The 17,211-nt window shown below is 49.3% G+C and overlaps 1 protein-coding gene across 3 annotated transcripts in view; it reads left to right on the top strand.

Annotated features, from left to right (window-relative positions):
• The window catches only part of Vwa2 (von Willebrand factor A domain containing 2), a 42,630-nt gene that overhangs the window by 20,923 nt on the left and 4,496 nt on the right, over positions 1 to 17,211 (top strand). For all 3 annotated transcript variants that reach the window (XM_052763430.1, XM_052763429.1, XM_052763428.1), the window contains exons 6-11: positions 6,849 to 7,040; positions 10,642 to 10,775; positions 11,314 to 11,446; positions 13,159 to 13,214; positions 14,635 to 14,742; positions 15,644 to 16,216. In XM_052763430.1, coding sequence (XP_052619390.1) covers positions 6,849 to 7,040; positions 10,642 to 10,775; positions 11,314 to 11,446; positions 13,159 to 13,214; positions 14,635 to 14,742; positions 15,644 to 16,216 — 1,196 coding nt within the window. The remainder of the gene's footprint in view (positions 1 to 6,848; positions 7,041 to 10,641; positions 10,776 to 11,313; positions 11,447 to 13,158; positions 13,215 to 14,634; positions 14,743 to 15,643; positions 16,217 to 17,211) is intronic.

Below are 17,211 nucleotides of genomic sequence, written 5' to 3'. Positions count from 1 at the left end.
CTGTGTTCATCTGCTTACACAGTGCAGGAATGTATGTATGCCTGTGCTCATCTGCATACACAGTGCAGGAATGTATGTATGCCTGTGCTCATCTGCATACACAGTGCAGGAATGTATGTATGCCTGTGCTCATCTGCATGCACAGTGCAGGAATGTATATATGCCTGTGCTCATCTGCATACACAGTGCAGGAATGTATGTATGCCTGTGCTCATCTGCATACACAGTGCAGGAATGTATGTATGCCTGTGCTCATCTGCATACACAGTGCAGGAATGTATGTATGCCTGTGCTCATCTGCATACACAGTGCAGGAATGTATGTATGCCTGTGCTCATCTGCTTACACAGTGCAGGAATGTATGTATGCCTGTGCTCATCTGCATACACAGTGCAGGAATGTATGTATGCCTGTGCTCATCTGCATACACAGTGCAGGAATGTATGTATGCCTGTGCTCATCTGCTTACACAGTGCAGGAATGTATGTATGCCTGTGCTCATCTGCTTACACAGTGCAGGAATGTATGCATATGGCTGTGTCATGACTTAGATTATAAGTCAACTCATATGTAATGTTGCTCATTCATATCGGTATACAGACATATTTTGTGTGCATTATTTATGTATGTATGTGCATAATCTGTATGTAACTATTCTACATACATACATGCACATGTATATTTAGGTACACACACATCATGCACACTGTTTCCACTAGCCCTCACAGAAGAAAGAGTTTGATTTATCCAACTCTGAGCTCTGGATCTACCCTGGTTTCCACTAACCCCTGTCCTAGAGCCCAGTGACATCCTGCCAAGGTCTCTTGTCCCAGACATTCATAGCCATCAACTTCAGTTTCGAAGGCCCTGAGCCCTGAGGTCCTTTTCCCAGTCAAAGGCCTCTGTCAGCTCACCTGTGTTCTTCAGCATCTGAGGCCCCACACAGGGCACAGCAGAATCTTGGTGGATTCTGAAGCCCTTGGGGTCTCGTAGGGAGCATTTATGACATTATCATCCCAGACTGTTTATCCAGCCCTTTTCTCTGCCCTGGGTCCCCCAAACAGGAGGAGTGGAAGCCATACTCAAAAAAAGTACAAAAGGAAAAAGCTTTAAAGAGCTAACTATAATGAGAATGTCTCCATGTACCTACTGGCCATTTGTATACTTTTGCTGGAGAAATGGTCTATTTGAGAGGTTTCTTCTGGGGATGATAAAAATGAAAAAAAAGTGTGTGGATGGGTGGGTGGGAAGAGATTCTGAAGCATCATCACTCAGCATGTGCACTTGCCACACACTCCCTAACAGTTCTGGCCCATCACTCGGCACCTGCACTTACCACACACTCCCTAACAGTTCTGGCCCACGCCTCTTTTTCCGGCTTCATTGAGGCTATTATCCTTCATGACATGACATCACAAACACATTAAGAATGCCAGAGGAAGGAGCTCAGTGAGATGGCTCAGCACGTAAAGGCACGCGCTGCCCTGCCTGATGACCTGAGTCCAATTCCTGGGACTCATGTGGTAGAAGGAGAAAACCAACTCCTGCAAGACGCCCTCTGCTCCCCACATATATATCATAGCATGCATGTTCCGCCATCTCAATACATAAATAAATGTAAGGAAAAAAAATTAAAAATCCCAGAAGAGGCTGCAGGGGGTCGATGAAGGAGCCCCTTTGTCTAAACAAGTTCAGCTCTTCTTTGGGGATGAGTTGAACACTTCTGCATCCTCTCCGACTGTGAGACAACAAACAGAGCAAGGAGGCAGTAGCTCTCTGTGGGCCCCAGCTTTGGGGTCAGTGAGGACATCACAGTGAAGATGTGCTTGTGTGCACTGAGGCAGAGGAGTGGTGGTCCAGTGGAGGCAACAATGACTTCCCCATGCCCTTCTTTCTCCGACTGGTTGGGAAAGCGCTTCTTGTACCCCTGGTCTGCTAGCTTTTCCAGATCAAGGGCAGCCTCCTGTTATGAAGCCCCTAACTACTGAATTCTCGCTGCTTTACAGACTGTTTTAGAGGTGCCAGTCCAGCCTCCCAGTACTGTCCCGGCGATGACATAAAGTCAGAGAATGTAAACGGTGGCTGGTTCTTGGATGTCAGAGCTCCTGGCTAGCTAGCATGCATGGGCTTGCCATTCATGGCATTCACCTCACAAGAGCCCAGCCCCAGGACGCCTGTGACTGAACCCTTTGTGCCTCTCATAACTGTTAGGACCCTGTTTCCTCAGTAACTTTGCTGTGCAGAAAACCATTTTCAGCCTTGTCTTTTAAGGATTAGTTTTTAATCATGCATGTGAGTGCGGGTGGCCTCAGAGGTCAGAGGTAGGTGTCAAATCCTGTGGAGCTGCAGTTATACGTGGTCATGAGTCACCTGATGTGGATGCTGGGAATCGAACTTGGGTCCTCTGGAAGAGCAGTGCATGCTCTTAACCACTGAGCCATCTCTCCTTCCTCCCCAAGCCTTCTTCAGCTGCTTGTAACTCGCATTAACATTTAAACATAGCTTTAAATGTTTTGGCATTTAAAAGTATTTTGTTATTTTTATTATATATGATTTGGTATACACTTCTACATGAAACTGTAGTTATGGTGATCCTCTGATAAGCTGAATAATACATCTACCACAGTGTGTTTAATCATTTCTCATTCCCTCAGGAAACACTTGGGTTGGAGCCTTGGATTTTGTCTATCATTTTCAAAAGCTCAGATCAACTTCTCCTCACTTGAAGTGAGGTTTCTCATGTAATATCTTTCCAAGTCTGTCCTGTGGTAGCTCACTTCCATCAGAACTGTATTCATGGGAGTGGGCAGAACTGGTTTAGAATGTATATTGTCTAGTCCTGAGTAATACACCAGTCAGTCTGAACTCCACAGGGACTAGGGACTGAGAATGAATATCTTTAAGTAACTGATTTTTATGTCTGCTAGGACTTGAGGTTCATCTGCAAGTTCAGCTTCTTACAGTGATCTGTCGGTGATAACTAACCCCGATGTTCCTCACTCATCCATTTTGTCCTCAGACCATGCCATTCTCCCTACTCTAGCATGGAAGGACACTGGACTCAGGCTAGGTCACTTTTCAGAGTTCACCTGGCTAAGCCCTCATAGTAAAGGTAGTCACTTGGCTACACTGACAGCAAAAGCTTGGATGCTAGTCTCCACCTCTCCACAAAGCAAACCTAACCTCCACCCAGGACACAGCCTACTGCAAACCTTTGGCTCTCCATTTAGTCTGGTGCCATGGTGACGTCAGGAGAATCTTGGCATCTTAGCCTCTGACCACCTTGTGTGGAGCTAGCTGCTGAGCTGAGAACAGATTTAGAGATGGAAATGGTCTGTCGGGTAGTAAGAGTTTCTTCTCATGCCTCAGAGGTCAGAGTCACTGCGAGATTCGCCTGTCTTGATGGGAAGCCAGCAGAAAAGTTAACCTGGGCAAGGCCAGTGGGATACAGACAGAAGGGGACAGCCAGCATGTTACCCGTGTGCTGGGCTGTGAAGAGGATGGATACTGTGACCCATGGTGGGGGAGGGTGTTGGATCTTTGAATAATATTAGCTTCTTTCTAGTCACAGGCTGGTGACAAGGAAGAGGCAGGTCTAGACCCACTCAGAAAATATGGGTTGACAGTCTCAGACTCCCAGGTCTTAGACTTATAATAAATTTTGTGTGTTCTCCTCTCCATTAAAAAAAAAAAATCTGGATTGAACCCAAGACTTGCCCTGCAAGTGATAAATGGAAAGGAGCCCAGTGTCACTCTGAAGGTGACTGGGGCAGCCTGGATGAGAAGTGGAAATGGTCATGGAGGAACACAGTGTCACTCTGAAGGTGTCCAGGGCAGCCTGGATGAGAAGTGCCTTTTGTTTTGGTCCTTAAGCCTATAGGAAGAACAGCGGTTCTGGGTCGGGAGGAGAGCGGTGTCCTGGAGGGAGAGCAGAGCCTGACTGAGAAATACAGAACCAAGGCTACGGCCAGGAGCCTTTGGAGCTCAGTGCCCAGGCAGATGCAGGGCACTCACTCCTTGACTACTAGGCACCTTGGCACTGGAGGGGATGTAGCTGGAGTTTTCTCCAGTCCTGCCTGGCCCACAGTCAGGGCAAATCTCTCTCACCTGCCAGTCCCACAGCCACTCAGACCCAAGTAAACACACAGAGACTTATATTACTTATAAACTGTATGGTCGTGGCAGACTTCTTGCTAACTGTTCTTATATCTTAAATTAACCCATTTCTATTAATCTGTAAGTTGCCACGTGGCTCGTGGCTTACCGGTATCTTACATCTCGCTTGTCATGGTGGCGGCTGACAGCATCTCTCTGCCTCAGCCTTCCACCTCCCAGAATTCTCTTCTCTGCTTGTCCCGCCTATACTTCCTGCCTGACTACTGGCCAATCAGCATTTTATTTATACAGAGCGATATCCACAGCAAGGGGAGTTTTATGAGCGTCTAGGCAGAACACACACAGGGGTTGTCAGATATTCTCAGTAAAAGCTTGCAGGTCATGTGGTCTCTGCACAATGTAGAGAAAGGCCGGGAATGTCTCTTTTCCACTAAAACCATGAAATGGGCAGCAGGACCTGTTTCTCTGAACATTACTGACCCATAGAGAGAAAGAACATTGGCCTCAAATCAGCTCAAATGGGTTTTAAACTCCAATTCTGGCCCTCTACCAGGTAGGTGAGAAACAGGTGGATTGACCGTGAGACTGACTAACCATATAGGTAAGAACTTGGGGCTGGGCAGTGGTGGAGCACACCTTTAATCTCAGCACTCAGGAGGCAGAGGCTGGTGGATTTCTGAGTTCGAAGCCAGCCTGGTCTACAGAACGAGTTCCAGGACAGCCAGAGATACAACACAGAGAAACCCTGTCTTAAAAAAAACAAAACAAAACCAAAAGGAACTTGACTCTGGAAGCGAAGGGTTCAGGGTTCAAATCTAGTCTGTACCCATCATGAACTGTTTGACTTTAGGCAAGATCTTTTTTCCCCTCAGTCTCAGGAAGCTGTGATGATAGTACATGAGACTACACTAAACTCACATGTTGTGTATCTGTGTGTGTCTCTGTTTCCATATGTAAACAGGATGAGCACAATGCCTGGGACATGGTAAGTTATCAGTAAATGTTAGCAGTTATTCCTAGATGTCTGTGAACCAGGGTCTCTTCTCCCTGTTATATGAGAAGAATATTGGAACATATACATATACATACATACATATATGTATATGTGTATATTCCAGATGGTTAGCTGTAGGGATTACATTGAGAAACAGGAATGTTAGCTCGGCACTGTGATTTCATCCATGTGGGAGATAGGAACCTGGAGAAGACTCTGCTCTAGTAAACTAGTGGTCGTGGGACTCCAAATCCTGCTGGTGTCTTCAGCGTCTAACTTTGATCCGGTGCGGTGAGAGCCACGGGACCTGGGAGTGCTGCTGACATTTGTTAACTCAGGGAAGATGCGCAAGGAGAATTACCTGTGAAGAGCTTGCGTAAGTTAGAAATCAAGACAAGCTCTGGGGTATGATGACACCGGTGTTGCCACTGTGAGGAGCCCAGCTCTGTCCCTTCACCCCAGCACACACCCTTGTCTCAGCTTTCCCGGGTCAGACACTGTCTTTATTAGTTAGCACTACTCGGTTCTGATGCTCTTTCCCTGGTTCAGCCTGTTTCCTACAGCTCCACCCACACGGATCCCTCCTCTCAACTCCTAAGATGCCTTCCTGCACGTATACTTTTTTAAAAATCTGGGCCTGGGGCTATTCTGTGGTGGACTCATGCTCTGCTCCCTGGTCCCTATTGTACCATCTTTTTACGACAGTCCACAGTGTAGATTAATGGTTAAAGAGATGACTTTTCAATTGATGGTGTTGCTGCTGTGTAGTCGACTGCCAGTCTTCATCTAAGAGTTAGTTCATGCCAGGCTTTGTTAATGTAATGGAGTCACGGAGAGAACTGCCCGTTGAGAGCCTACAGAAGATGAAAGCAAGACTATTCTGGGTCTTTTTGCCCATAAATACTCCCCGGGCCTAATGCACATGCTCTTTCCCCTCTCTCTGCTAAATGCGGAAGGCTTGGCAGACTCAGAGGAGGGCGGGCCCTCACTGAAGTGAGCCTTGCTTTCCAAGTAGCCGCTGGGAGGAGAGGTGCCTAGGCAGGGGGGCCATGGCAGATCTGCAGGAGGCATAGCTGTCTCTAGTGTAAAGGCAGATCTCTCTCTCTCTCTCTCTCTCTCTCTCTCTCTCTCTCTCTCTCTCTCACATACACACACACACACACACACACACACACACACACACACAGAATGAGAGCAAGCAAGTGAAAGAACAGGCAGGCTGTATCCATGTTTCCAGTAAGTTGGATGTTTGGACATAAGAATGGCAGCAGGCCCCTCTCAGAGGACTGAATTAAAGGCAGATATTGTCTACAGATATAGTGTATATATCTGATACATATACTGTGTATGTATGTACATACCCGCTCCATCCATCAGCATCACAGAGTGATGAATGATGCCTCAACCATGCTATTCACGTGGCTAACCACTGTAGTGATTCCATCCCCTTCACAGTTGCCCATGTTGGAGAGACTCTCCTCAGCTAAGGTTTGGCCTCAGTAAGCTGACAGTTCACTAACTTTAGATCTATTGTGATGAGTTAACAGTTCTGGCTGGCTGACAACCAAAGCCAGCTGGCGGCCTGGTGAGTCTATTTTTGGTCTGGATGGTGGAAATGCCCCTTTGAGCCTTTGCTAGGAGTCACTGCTCTTGCCCTATCCACAGGAACCCATTTGCCTCTGGGCTCTCTTCCAAACGTCCCCCACTCACTTCTTCCTTGTCTTCCTCCTGTCTTCAGAGGCGGGCGCACAGAGACAGGCCTTGCTCTGAAACGCCTGCGCAGAGGGTTCCCCGGAGGCAGAAACGGTACTGTGCCCCAGCTCCTTATCATCATCACGGATGGCAAGTCCCAGGGGCCCGTGGCTCTGCCAGCTAAGCAGCTGAGAGAAAGAGGCATCGTTGTGTTTGCTGTAGGGGTCCGGTTTCCCAGGTAAGTACCTCAGTCAGTCTGCATCAGCCCACACGCAGTGGGGCCAACATGACCAAAAGACTTCACAGCCACTGCAAGACTGGGGGTCTAGGAGAACCGATTGGTCTTTGTGTCTCTAACTTGTTTTGCTGGTTCTGGCTACAGTGCACAGCACATCCCAACCTTTGAAAGCACTGGGTTTTCATGCTTCCCTCTGCTTTTAGCTGAACATTTGGTTGTAAGCATCAGAAATCAACTCAAACTCATTTGACAAAAATAGAAATCAATGGAATCACCACCTCGTTTCCCCATGTGGGTCAGCTGCTCCTCTGGTAGGTCAGAGCCTTGGGTTTCATTGCTGCTCAGCTCCACCCTGTCCATCACACGTCTTTCAGCCTGGGAAGGTTAGGGCTAGGAGATGGGGTCATGGCCAGCATGCCAACCCACAACTTCACATCTCAACATTGGGTGGAGGGCCAAAGGAGAGGGAGTGGGGAGGACACCATCTCCAGCCTCTGCCAGCCCAGTTCTGATCAGTCTGAGTCACATGTACACCTGGTGCTGGCAATGGGCAGGGAGTCTATGAGAGGTCTATACTCCTGCTGCCCTCATCCAGGTGTTGGGCAAATCTGCGTTCCTGGAAGAGAGTGCCACATCTCCCCCCCCCCCCCACACACACACATGGTCTCAACCTTAAAAATGGACATGTACCTAGTCCTTGGGTCTCTAATTGTGGGTTTTAGGTGAGATGACTTTGAGCTGGGCACCATGCTTACATTTAGAAATTTGATCTTTTCTCTCAGTTAGAATAGGTTTCCTCCTCATGTTGACACTGGTATGGGTTCTTAGAATAGAGACTGTACAGATGCCCATCTCATTGGAAATAACTGGACAGTAAGACATGTGACTTCAGGTGGAAATGGTGGAAAAGGGCAAAGGGTAAGGGTTGGTGGGGACAGGGTGGTAGCTTTGTTAGAAGGGGAAGCTGTGAGGCTGCTTTGAGGAATTTTTGTTTAAACAGGCAAGGTGGTGGTAGCAAAGACCTAGGCAGTAGCTGTGGGTAGGAGCTCAAGCAAGTAAGCTTCTGAATTGCAAGAAATACAGAGCTGAAGCGTGATCCTAATTAGTCTTAACAATAAAAACCTGGAGTCAGATATCGAGGATGAAAGCTGAAAGATCAGAGCAGAGCAGCAACCACTAGAAACTTCTTACCTCTACAAATCCTTAGACTGAATGGGGGACCCTCGAGATCCTGTCTCCACCTCCCTAGTGGTGGGAGTAAAGGTGTGAGCCTCCTGTGTGCTGGGATTAAAGGTGCGCACCATCACCGCCTGGCTCTGTTTCTCTTTTAGACTGGTTCTATCTTGTGTAGCCCAGAGTGGCCTTGAACTCCTTATCTTCCTGCTTCCTCCTCCCAAGTGCTGGGATTAAAGGTGTGTGCCACCACTGCCTGGCCTCTATAGTTAACTAGTGGCTAACTCTGCCCTCTGATCTCCAAGCAAGCTTTATTTGTCAGAACACAAAATATCACACACACGGAGTGGGCAAGGGAGGCCATGAGTACTCTGTTGTACATGGGTGCTGGACGATGGCTCACTGGATAAGAGTACATGCAAGGGTGAGGACCTGAGTTTGGATTCTCAGCACCCATGTTTAATAAAAGAAAAAAGGGTGCAGCTACAAAGGTCTGTAACCCCAGAGCTATAGGGACAGTGACAGAAGAATCTGTAGGAGTTGCTGGCCATCAGCCTTATACCAGCCCAAGATGTGCACACATACACACCGTACCCCACTGTACATACACGTGCACATACACACCCCACACACACCCCCACCCCACACATACCCCCACACACACCCCAGCCCCATGCTATACTTATATATACCATACATACACCACACACACCCACACTACACACATACCACACACACATCCCTCATACACCACACACACTACATACATACACATACACCCACACCCACACCACACACACCCCACACTCACCCCCCCTACACACACACAAACATACAGATTCTATTTTAAACTCTGTTGTGGGTATTGCTGAAGACTTTGGAGTTTACTGTGAGCAGAATGGAATGCTCTTTGGGGTTTGGGGACAGAAATGACATTTTCAGATAGTCACACTGGCTGGGGCACTAGGGTGGAGGCTAGCGCCCAGCTAGACCAGAGACAGTTCTGTTCAAAGAACTAAGCTGCTGGGGTGTGCTCGGGCATGCTGGGGCGTGTTGGGGCACCGGGGCATGGCTGGACCTGAGGTGCATTGTGAAGGCAGAGCCACTGAGTCAAGTTGGATTGGGAGTGGAGAATGGAGGATTTTGGCCTGAACCCTAGAGTGAATGGTGGTGACATGTCCTAACACAGCAGAGATAAAGACAAGATATTTGAAAGAATGCTGGTTCCATCTCTGCCCCCTTTCCTGCCAACTGAGTCTCTTTGCTGATGCTTCTCCACTCTGGCTAGCACCTGAATTCCTCGGGCAGCTTTTGAGAATGACTATTGTTGAGCCAGGACAGTGGAGGGAGGACAGGAAGGCCACATCTGAAAAGCCCCCTTCTGTATGCCAAGGGATAAGTGGGTACTGGGTGAGAAGTTTGGCCTCCATGTGTTTAATAAGACTGGAGAGTTTGGCACTAGTGAAGTTTGGAGGGCGATGACTTTCTGGTTCTGTTGGGCTGAATTTCGACAGTGGGTTTCTTCTCTTTACATCACGAACTATCTCATCTTCATTAATTTTTAAGATATTTGTTCCTTTGTGTCGGGGGCTGGGCACACATGCATGCCACGGTATACTTGTGGAGGTCAGAGGACAACTTACAGAAGTCAGTTCTCCCTTTCCACCATGTGGGTCCCAGGGGTCAAACTCAGGTCATCAGCTTGGCATGAGTGCCCTTACCCACTGAACTTCTCACTGGCTCTTAAACAAACAAAGAAGTTAACATTTGTTTGCCATATTCCAAAAAGATTCTCATTGTTATCTCTTCTTATGACCTAGGTTGTCCCGAATACCATTTTGTCCTGGGCACTAGTGGTGACGCCCTCTGGACACTGAGGGATTCTGGCTGCATCCCCTCCACAGCCGCATATCGCTGGCCTTGGGGATCTTATATCCCATCTCAATGTTCTGCTGCCACTGGACGTCCTTATGTGCTTTTCTCTTTCTCACTTCAGACAGCTTTCTCTCGTTTGCTAACTGGTTGTTCTTAAGAAATTAATATTAAACTTAAAAAACAAATAGAAAGGAATGTGTGACAAAAGAAGATACATTAAAAATGTATGTATACATTTGTATGTGCAACTATGTAAAGAATTCCCGGAGTTACAGAGTTTTGTTTTTCTTATCAACTATGACTTTCAGAAAAGCCAGTTGAATCCCTTAAGCATTCTGTCTTGAATACAAGCTGACTGGTCTGAGGATGAAGATTTTAGCACAGCGTGGCCCACAGCTGGGCTTCCTTGAGAACTTTCTGAGTTTACTTCTCAGTCTCACCCGGACAGATGAGGTTGCTACGACTTCTGGGTCAGTGGGATGGTTCTGTGGCCCAGGAGTTAGGTAGGCAGGAAGAGAGAGGCATGATATCAGCTGTTGGAATTTCTCCCCAGGTGGGACGAGCTGCTCACACTGGCCAGTGAGCCAAAGGAGCAGCATGTGCTGTTGGCTGAGCAGGTGGAGGATGCCACCAACGGTCTCCTCAGCACCCTGAGCAGCTCAGCGCTCTGCACCTCCGCTGATGCAGGTAGGACTGGGCAGCCTGCGTGGGAACGGCCTTGACCCTAATGAACTCAGGCTCCTTGGGCAAGCGCCTCCCAGGAGGGTTGGTAAGAGAGGCAGGCAGGCCCTGTCCTGGGCACTCTGTTCTGTCTCCCTGTGGCTGGCCTTGTGGGTTTCCACTTGTATCTATGGGATAAGAGGAACCTGGGTTTAGGGTCAGACTTGGTAGAGCTCGCTCTCCTGTTGGGGAGAAAGAACTGAGTCCACACCCCCTCCTTGGCTGCATGGAGGAACTCAGGGTGGTTTTGAGCTTAGGACTCCTGTTGGGGTCAATCCCAGAACTAGAGGAACACCCATTAGAAAGTACTTGTGTGCATGCTCCATGTGGAGTCCTGGCCAGAGGGAATCCTGAAACTGTCTCACTTTGGTGCTCTGCCCCAAGAGAGGCCACAGGTTCCACAGGGAGGGGTAGAGTAGGACCCCACAGCAGCCACTCTAGAGAGCAGAGGCAGAGGCAAGCAGCATCCCTTGTCTTACTGGGAGGGGACTGTCTTCTGACACAGACTGCAGGGTGGAAGCTCACCCCTGTGAGCTCAAGACCCTGGAGACCGTCAGGGAACTCGCCGGCCATGCCCTGTGCTGGAGGGGATCGAGGCAGGCGGATGCTGTGCTGGCTGTACGCTGCCCCTTTTACAGGTTTGTCCACGTGGTCGGGGGCAGAGACATGGCACGGGGTCCGTCCCCATAATTCCGAGTGCTCTAAAGCTGTAGGGGGATCCGCACTCTGGGTCCTGATGCTGGACACGGCTGGACAACCGGTAACAGAAAAGTAGGAGACATAGGAGGAGGCCAGGGATGGACTCGGAGGAACAGGGAGGACACATGCTAGGTCTGTCAGTCTCCTGAACACTTACCGTGGCCTGCCTCGGGGGCTGCGGGTAGGGTGGGGGTAGTGTTGCATTGGAAATAGAAGCCAGGGAGAGCCTGGAGGGGGAGAGAGTGTTTGTATCTAGACCTGGGGGAGGTAGGGACAATCCACATGCAAGTTCTGTGGACATAACAAAGCCTGGGGGATGGTGTCTCTCTCTCTCACACACACACACACACACACACACACACACACACACACACACATACACACACACGCGCGCGTGCGCGCTTTCTAAACCTTCAGAGTTTTCTAAGCAGAGATTTGGACCTCTATGAGGCCAACAAGAGCAGACTGGGTCCGGGGAGATTTTTCTTTGAGCAGTTGGCAATTTAATGAACTTTTTATTCCAGCAACTTCCCAAGGTCTCCCTTGACATGTTCTGTCAGTGTCCTTTGAGTCTTATCCCACCCCCACCCCACCCCCGCCCCGGAAGTCCTATCGTAGAGGCCGTCTGTGAGCCTGTCTCCAGGTAGGCAGCCTTCACAGAAGGAGCCCTGTTCAGAGAGTGGCCGAGGCCATAAGCCTCCTGAGGTGAGGCCATGTCAGAGGTTGTGGCCTGCCAAGAGGAGGCATTCTACCCAGCAGTCAGGAGCACTTTCTGCCATGGCAGAGCCCTCAGGTGAGGGGTGGAGCCGTGATGGCATGGCTTTGGAGTCAGATGGCCACTGTTCCGATCTCAGGCTCATGCTACTTTGGCTGCAGTATGAGGGAACACCTAACACGTGGCTGTCCCAAGAATGGTGGCTTCGTGTTACAGCAGAACGCTAGTTTTCGAGAGGACTCAGGAAAACATCAAGTATGGTGTTTTTCAGATCCTCTTTGAGCTTTGGGGTCTTTTGTGGACACTGGTCTAGATGTACGGAAGCGGCAGGGTGAAGGGACAGGGCTGGGATGCTGGGGGTGGGTGGCCTGGCATCACAGTTATTCAAGCCCTCATCATCAGAGCTCCACAAAACTCAGCTGAGAACTACAGATAGCATTCTGATGCAGAAGAGGGAACTGAAGACCAGAAGGAATACGCCTGGTCACCTAGCTGAATCCAGACCCAGATTCCCAGAATTCCCCCTTCCTGCACTGTGAGCCTCTTGTAATGACGATAGTGGTGATAAATCTGTTCCCAGTGGGGATTTTTGCTCACATACATTTCTAACTTGTTTGGTCATTTTTCAAGACAGGGTTTCTCTGCATAGCCCTAGCTGTCCTGGAACTCACTCTGTAAAACAGGCTGGCCTCAATCTCAGAGGTCTCCCAAGTGCTGGGACTAAAGGCGTACACCACCATGCCCAGCTACATTTCTAACTTTTGATATGACACCTAGTTAATACCTTTTTTTTTTTTTTTTTTTTGAGGATGGAGGGAAAGGTTCTGGGTAGTTTGAAACATTCCCTACTTAATGTACCAAGAAGGAAATGAGCGTTTACTGCTACGATCTCCGATACCTTTGGCCATCCTACCACTGTGTTTCCTTGACTTGTAGCTGGAAGAGAGTGTTCCAAACACACCCTGCCACCTGCCATAGGACCATCTGTCCAGGTATGATGTGACTCTTGGACCCACCAGCTCTCTGTGAGGCCAGTTTATAAAGGGACAGTCCTGAGCAGAGGTGGGATTGGGATGAGTTCCAGGGCAAGAGGGATGGGTGTTTAATGGCCAAGGAGTGTGTCCTGTTATACTTATTCTTTATATGCTTGATGGCATATTTTCACTGAGAATTGACTGATTGATGGCTTGGAATTATTCCCCTTAGCCAATGTACTTTTCATCAATGAGAAACACCCTGAGTATCAAAAAGACAAATGGCCTCACATTTGTTTAGCATTATCTAGAATTAAACTTGGGGCTAGACACCTGAGTGGTTTTCACCTCTGTCAAGTGGAGGTGAGATTTACGATATCGCTCTCCCACTGGGTGCTGTGGAAGGCCTCATTCCTGGATCCTATTGAGATGCAGGTTTACAGTATTCCTCTTCCACTATCCACCATAGAAGGCCTCATTCCTGGATCCTACTGAGATCCACTAGGTATTGCTTGTAGAAGGGCTTTATCACTGTAAAGTCCCACACAGGAAGACCCATTAAGCATCATTCCCCATGGTCCCCAGTGTGCTCCCCATGAAGAGGTGTCCTACAAACAAACATCGTCTCTGAGTGTTGTGTGTCATTTTGTGGGCTTGTCTCACCCAGTGAGATAAGGAACACGGACAGCAGTTTTCAGGCAGGGAGGGGAGGTCCCCAGCCTGATCAGACAAGTCCCTTGGCACATCCTTTCAAAGTGCTGAAGCCCCAACATCACTGGTCTCTGATATGGAGGAGAAACTGACACTGAGACCATGGCTGTGGAGAAGCTGTGGACCCCAAGTGACCTGAGCTTGAGTCTCTGTTCTGCCCTGCGCAGTCACCTGACTTTCAGTGAGAGACTTCTGCTCAAGGAGCTGCAGCTTCCTGTCTGCAAATGGAGGTTAAACAGAAGTTTTCTTGTCTTAAGGTGGCTGTGAGGATGAAATGAGGCCTTGCTTGGGTTGTGGTTAGCCCAGGTCTCGTCCTCATGACAGATGTTCAATTAAGAGTCTCTGTTGCTATAGTTCCTGAGCCCCCAAGAGTTCCCCACAATGCCCAAGCTGCTAGGACAGCAGGCCAAGGAGAGTTGCACAGAATTTGCCTCAGCAGTTTCTATCATTGAAAAGTCTAGCCTTTAACCACAGTGATGTAGCCAGCAAATGATAATATACTAATGTTTTTAAGGAAAAAAAAAATGCCAGCTTCAATGGCAATACACTCAGCTGTTCCCTAAGCTCACACTAATGCGTGAAGATCCTTCCTGTTCTCTGTGACATTGGGAGGAAGGCCATGGGGGGTTAAACTGCATTTCAATAACTGGTAAGGAGCAAGGAACTCAGGGATACTCTCCGTTCTGTGCCTGTGTTCTTGGCTTTTAATGGAGTATTTCTCTGATAGGCCCCTGTGACTCCCAGCCCTGCCAAAATGGAGGCACATGCATTCCAGAGGGTGTGGATAGGTACCACTGCCTCTGCCCACTGGCATTTGGAGGGGAAGTCAACTGTGGTATGTATACCTGGGATTCCCAAGATTGACTACCTGGGGGCAGGTAGGGCCTGGGTTCATCCTTCTTGTCCCCTGCTGGCTGCTGGGTAGAAAGCCGCCTTTTTAAGCCACCTTCTTTCCCCGTAGCCCACTGATCTGTCAAATAACGCAGCCTCAGATACTCCATGATTAATCCAGATGTTGGCGCCGGCAGGGCCGTTGAGTAGCCGCTGCCTAATGTCTGAACATGTCTGTGGCTCCTTTCATATCTCCTACCAAAGAGGAGTAAGGAGCTCTGACTTCTTTTGGTTTTAAAGCCATGAAGATTCTATGAGCCGCAGCTCCTGGAGGCGTGTGTGCAGGGGAGGGCAGAGTTTAGATAAGCTTTATGTGAGGTGCCCAGCACAGTGCCTGGCACATGGTGAGAGCTGTTAAGTACCTTTTACTAGTGTGCTGCTGCCGCTGTCGGCAATCCATATGGAACAAGGGAATCTCGTACCTCAACCCTACTCAAAGTCAGTCCAGGATGATAGCTGTACATGTAAAAAGCAGAACAGGGAAGCTTCTAGAAGAAATGTAGGAACGTATTTCCATGACCTTAAAAGCTGAAAAAGCTACCTCAGAGCTCGAAGGGCACTAACCACATGGGGGGTAAGGTCAGAGGGTAGGTGCATTTTGCTTTATGAAAAGCAGCTGTACTGCATCCCTCAGCAGAGGCTGGAAGCAGCAGTCTACCTCTGTCTCTTCTGTCTCTGTCGTGAGCATGGGACACTTACTCCAGGGGCACCAGCCTCTCCCCTCCAGTGTCTTCCTGGGAGGTTCCTTGTGCTGGAAGTGGTATGGAGGCGTCTCAAGTGGGGCTGGTCTGCACACTGACTGCAGTGGCCCTAGATGACGGTCTGTATCACTGTGATTCTGACAGCCCCAAAGCTGAGCCTGGAATGCAGGATCGATGTCTTCTTCCTGATGGATAGCTCTGCAGGCACCACTCTGGAGGGCTTCCGGCGGGCCAAGGCCTTCGTGAAGCGCTTCCTGCAGGCCGTGCTGAGTGAGGACTCTCGGGCCCGCATTGGGGTGGCCAGTTACAGCAGGGATCTGATGGTGGCTGTGCCTGTCGGGGAGTACCAGGATGTGCCAGACCTGGTCAGGAGGCTTGACAGTGTTCCCTTCCATGGTGGCCCAACCCTGACTGGCAGTGCCTTGCTGCAGGTGACAGAGCATGGCTTTGGGACTGCCAGCAGGACAGGCCAGGACAGGCCACGCAGAGTAGTGGTTCTGCTCACTGAATCACACTCACAGGATGATGTGGCTGGGCCAGCAGATCATGCAAGGGCTCGGGAGCTACTCCTCCTGGGCGTGGGCAGTGAGATCGTGCAGGAGGAGCTAGAGATCATCACAGGCAGCCTGAAGCACGTGATGGTCTACACAGACCCTCAGGACCTATTCAGCCAGATCCCGGAGCTACAGAGGAGGCTGTGCAACCAGCCACGGCCAGGTAAAGTTATGCAGCCTAACCTAGGGCTGGCTTGTCAGCAGGCAGGGCCATCTTTCTTCTGGGCACCACTAACCATTCTTTTCTCTAGTGCTTGTGCTGGGGACTAGAATCATAGTCACATGGCCAGCAGGGACTGAGAGTAGCACTCTGTGGGGACTTCCTGTGAGGACTAGATAAGACAAGCCATACATACCCTCAGCATGTCCAAGCACTCTGCCCATCATTGCTACTTACTAATTATGCTTGATCATTGTTATTAGTCTTCAGGAGTTCTGAGTCTACAAAGCCTGCTTGAGAACAGTGGCTTCTTCCTGGCCTCTCTGTTGGTAGCTCATTAAAGAGAAATGCATTCTTGGGACATACGCATGTGTACATGTGCACACACAAAGCGAACATTTTCTAAGACAATACCTACCCTGTCTACCTGGCATGTGCTGTGGCACTTTACTGTTCTGTTCTGTTCCGTTACCCACAGGGCTGATTTTGTGAGTGGCAGCCCTGGGAGTAGGCATGTGCATGCAGGGGCGGGGCTAGTACCAGAGACATCAGAGCTCGAACATCCTTAAGAGGGCGCTTCAGTGCTCCCCTGAGGAGCTGAATGGAGGGAACTGCACATGGCACTGAGAATTCCACCGTGTTACTGTCCCCAGCGGCGAAAGTACTCACTTCTATAACAGTGATGAGGACTGCCATGCCCAGTCCCATCCTGTCCCTCTAGGCCAGTCTCCTACGGCAAAATGATTTGGGTTTTACGTATAGTTGCAGATATAGAGATGTGCCAATTGCAGAGGGTTCCTGTGTTTGTTCCTTCACGTTAGAATGGATCCTTGTTACCACGAATAGACCAAGACCGATGCACTATTACTTGGTACAGTCCACCTTTGCTCAGATGTCTCAGCTTTTACCTGAAATCGCCTTGTCCCTGAATGCCAGCAGTGCCCTTTGCCCGGGACAGTTAGTGGGCCTGTCTCCTCAGGCTTCTGTGTGTGGCAGTT

This window comes from Peromyscus californicus, unplaced genomic scaffold (genome assembly GCF_007827085.1).
Source record: "Peromyscus californicus insignis strain IS unplaced genomic scaffold, ASM782708v3 Scaffold_4__1_contigs__length_199733344, whole genome shotgun sequence".
NCBI lineage: Eukaryota > Metazoa > Chordata > Mammalia > Rodentia > Cricetidae > Peromyscus > Peromyscus californicus.
This window is presented reverse-complemented; position numbering and strand designations above follow the sequence as displayed.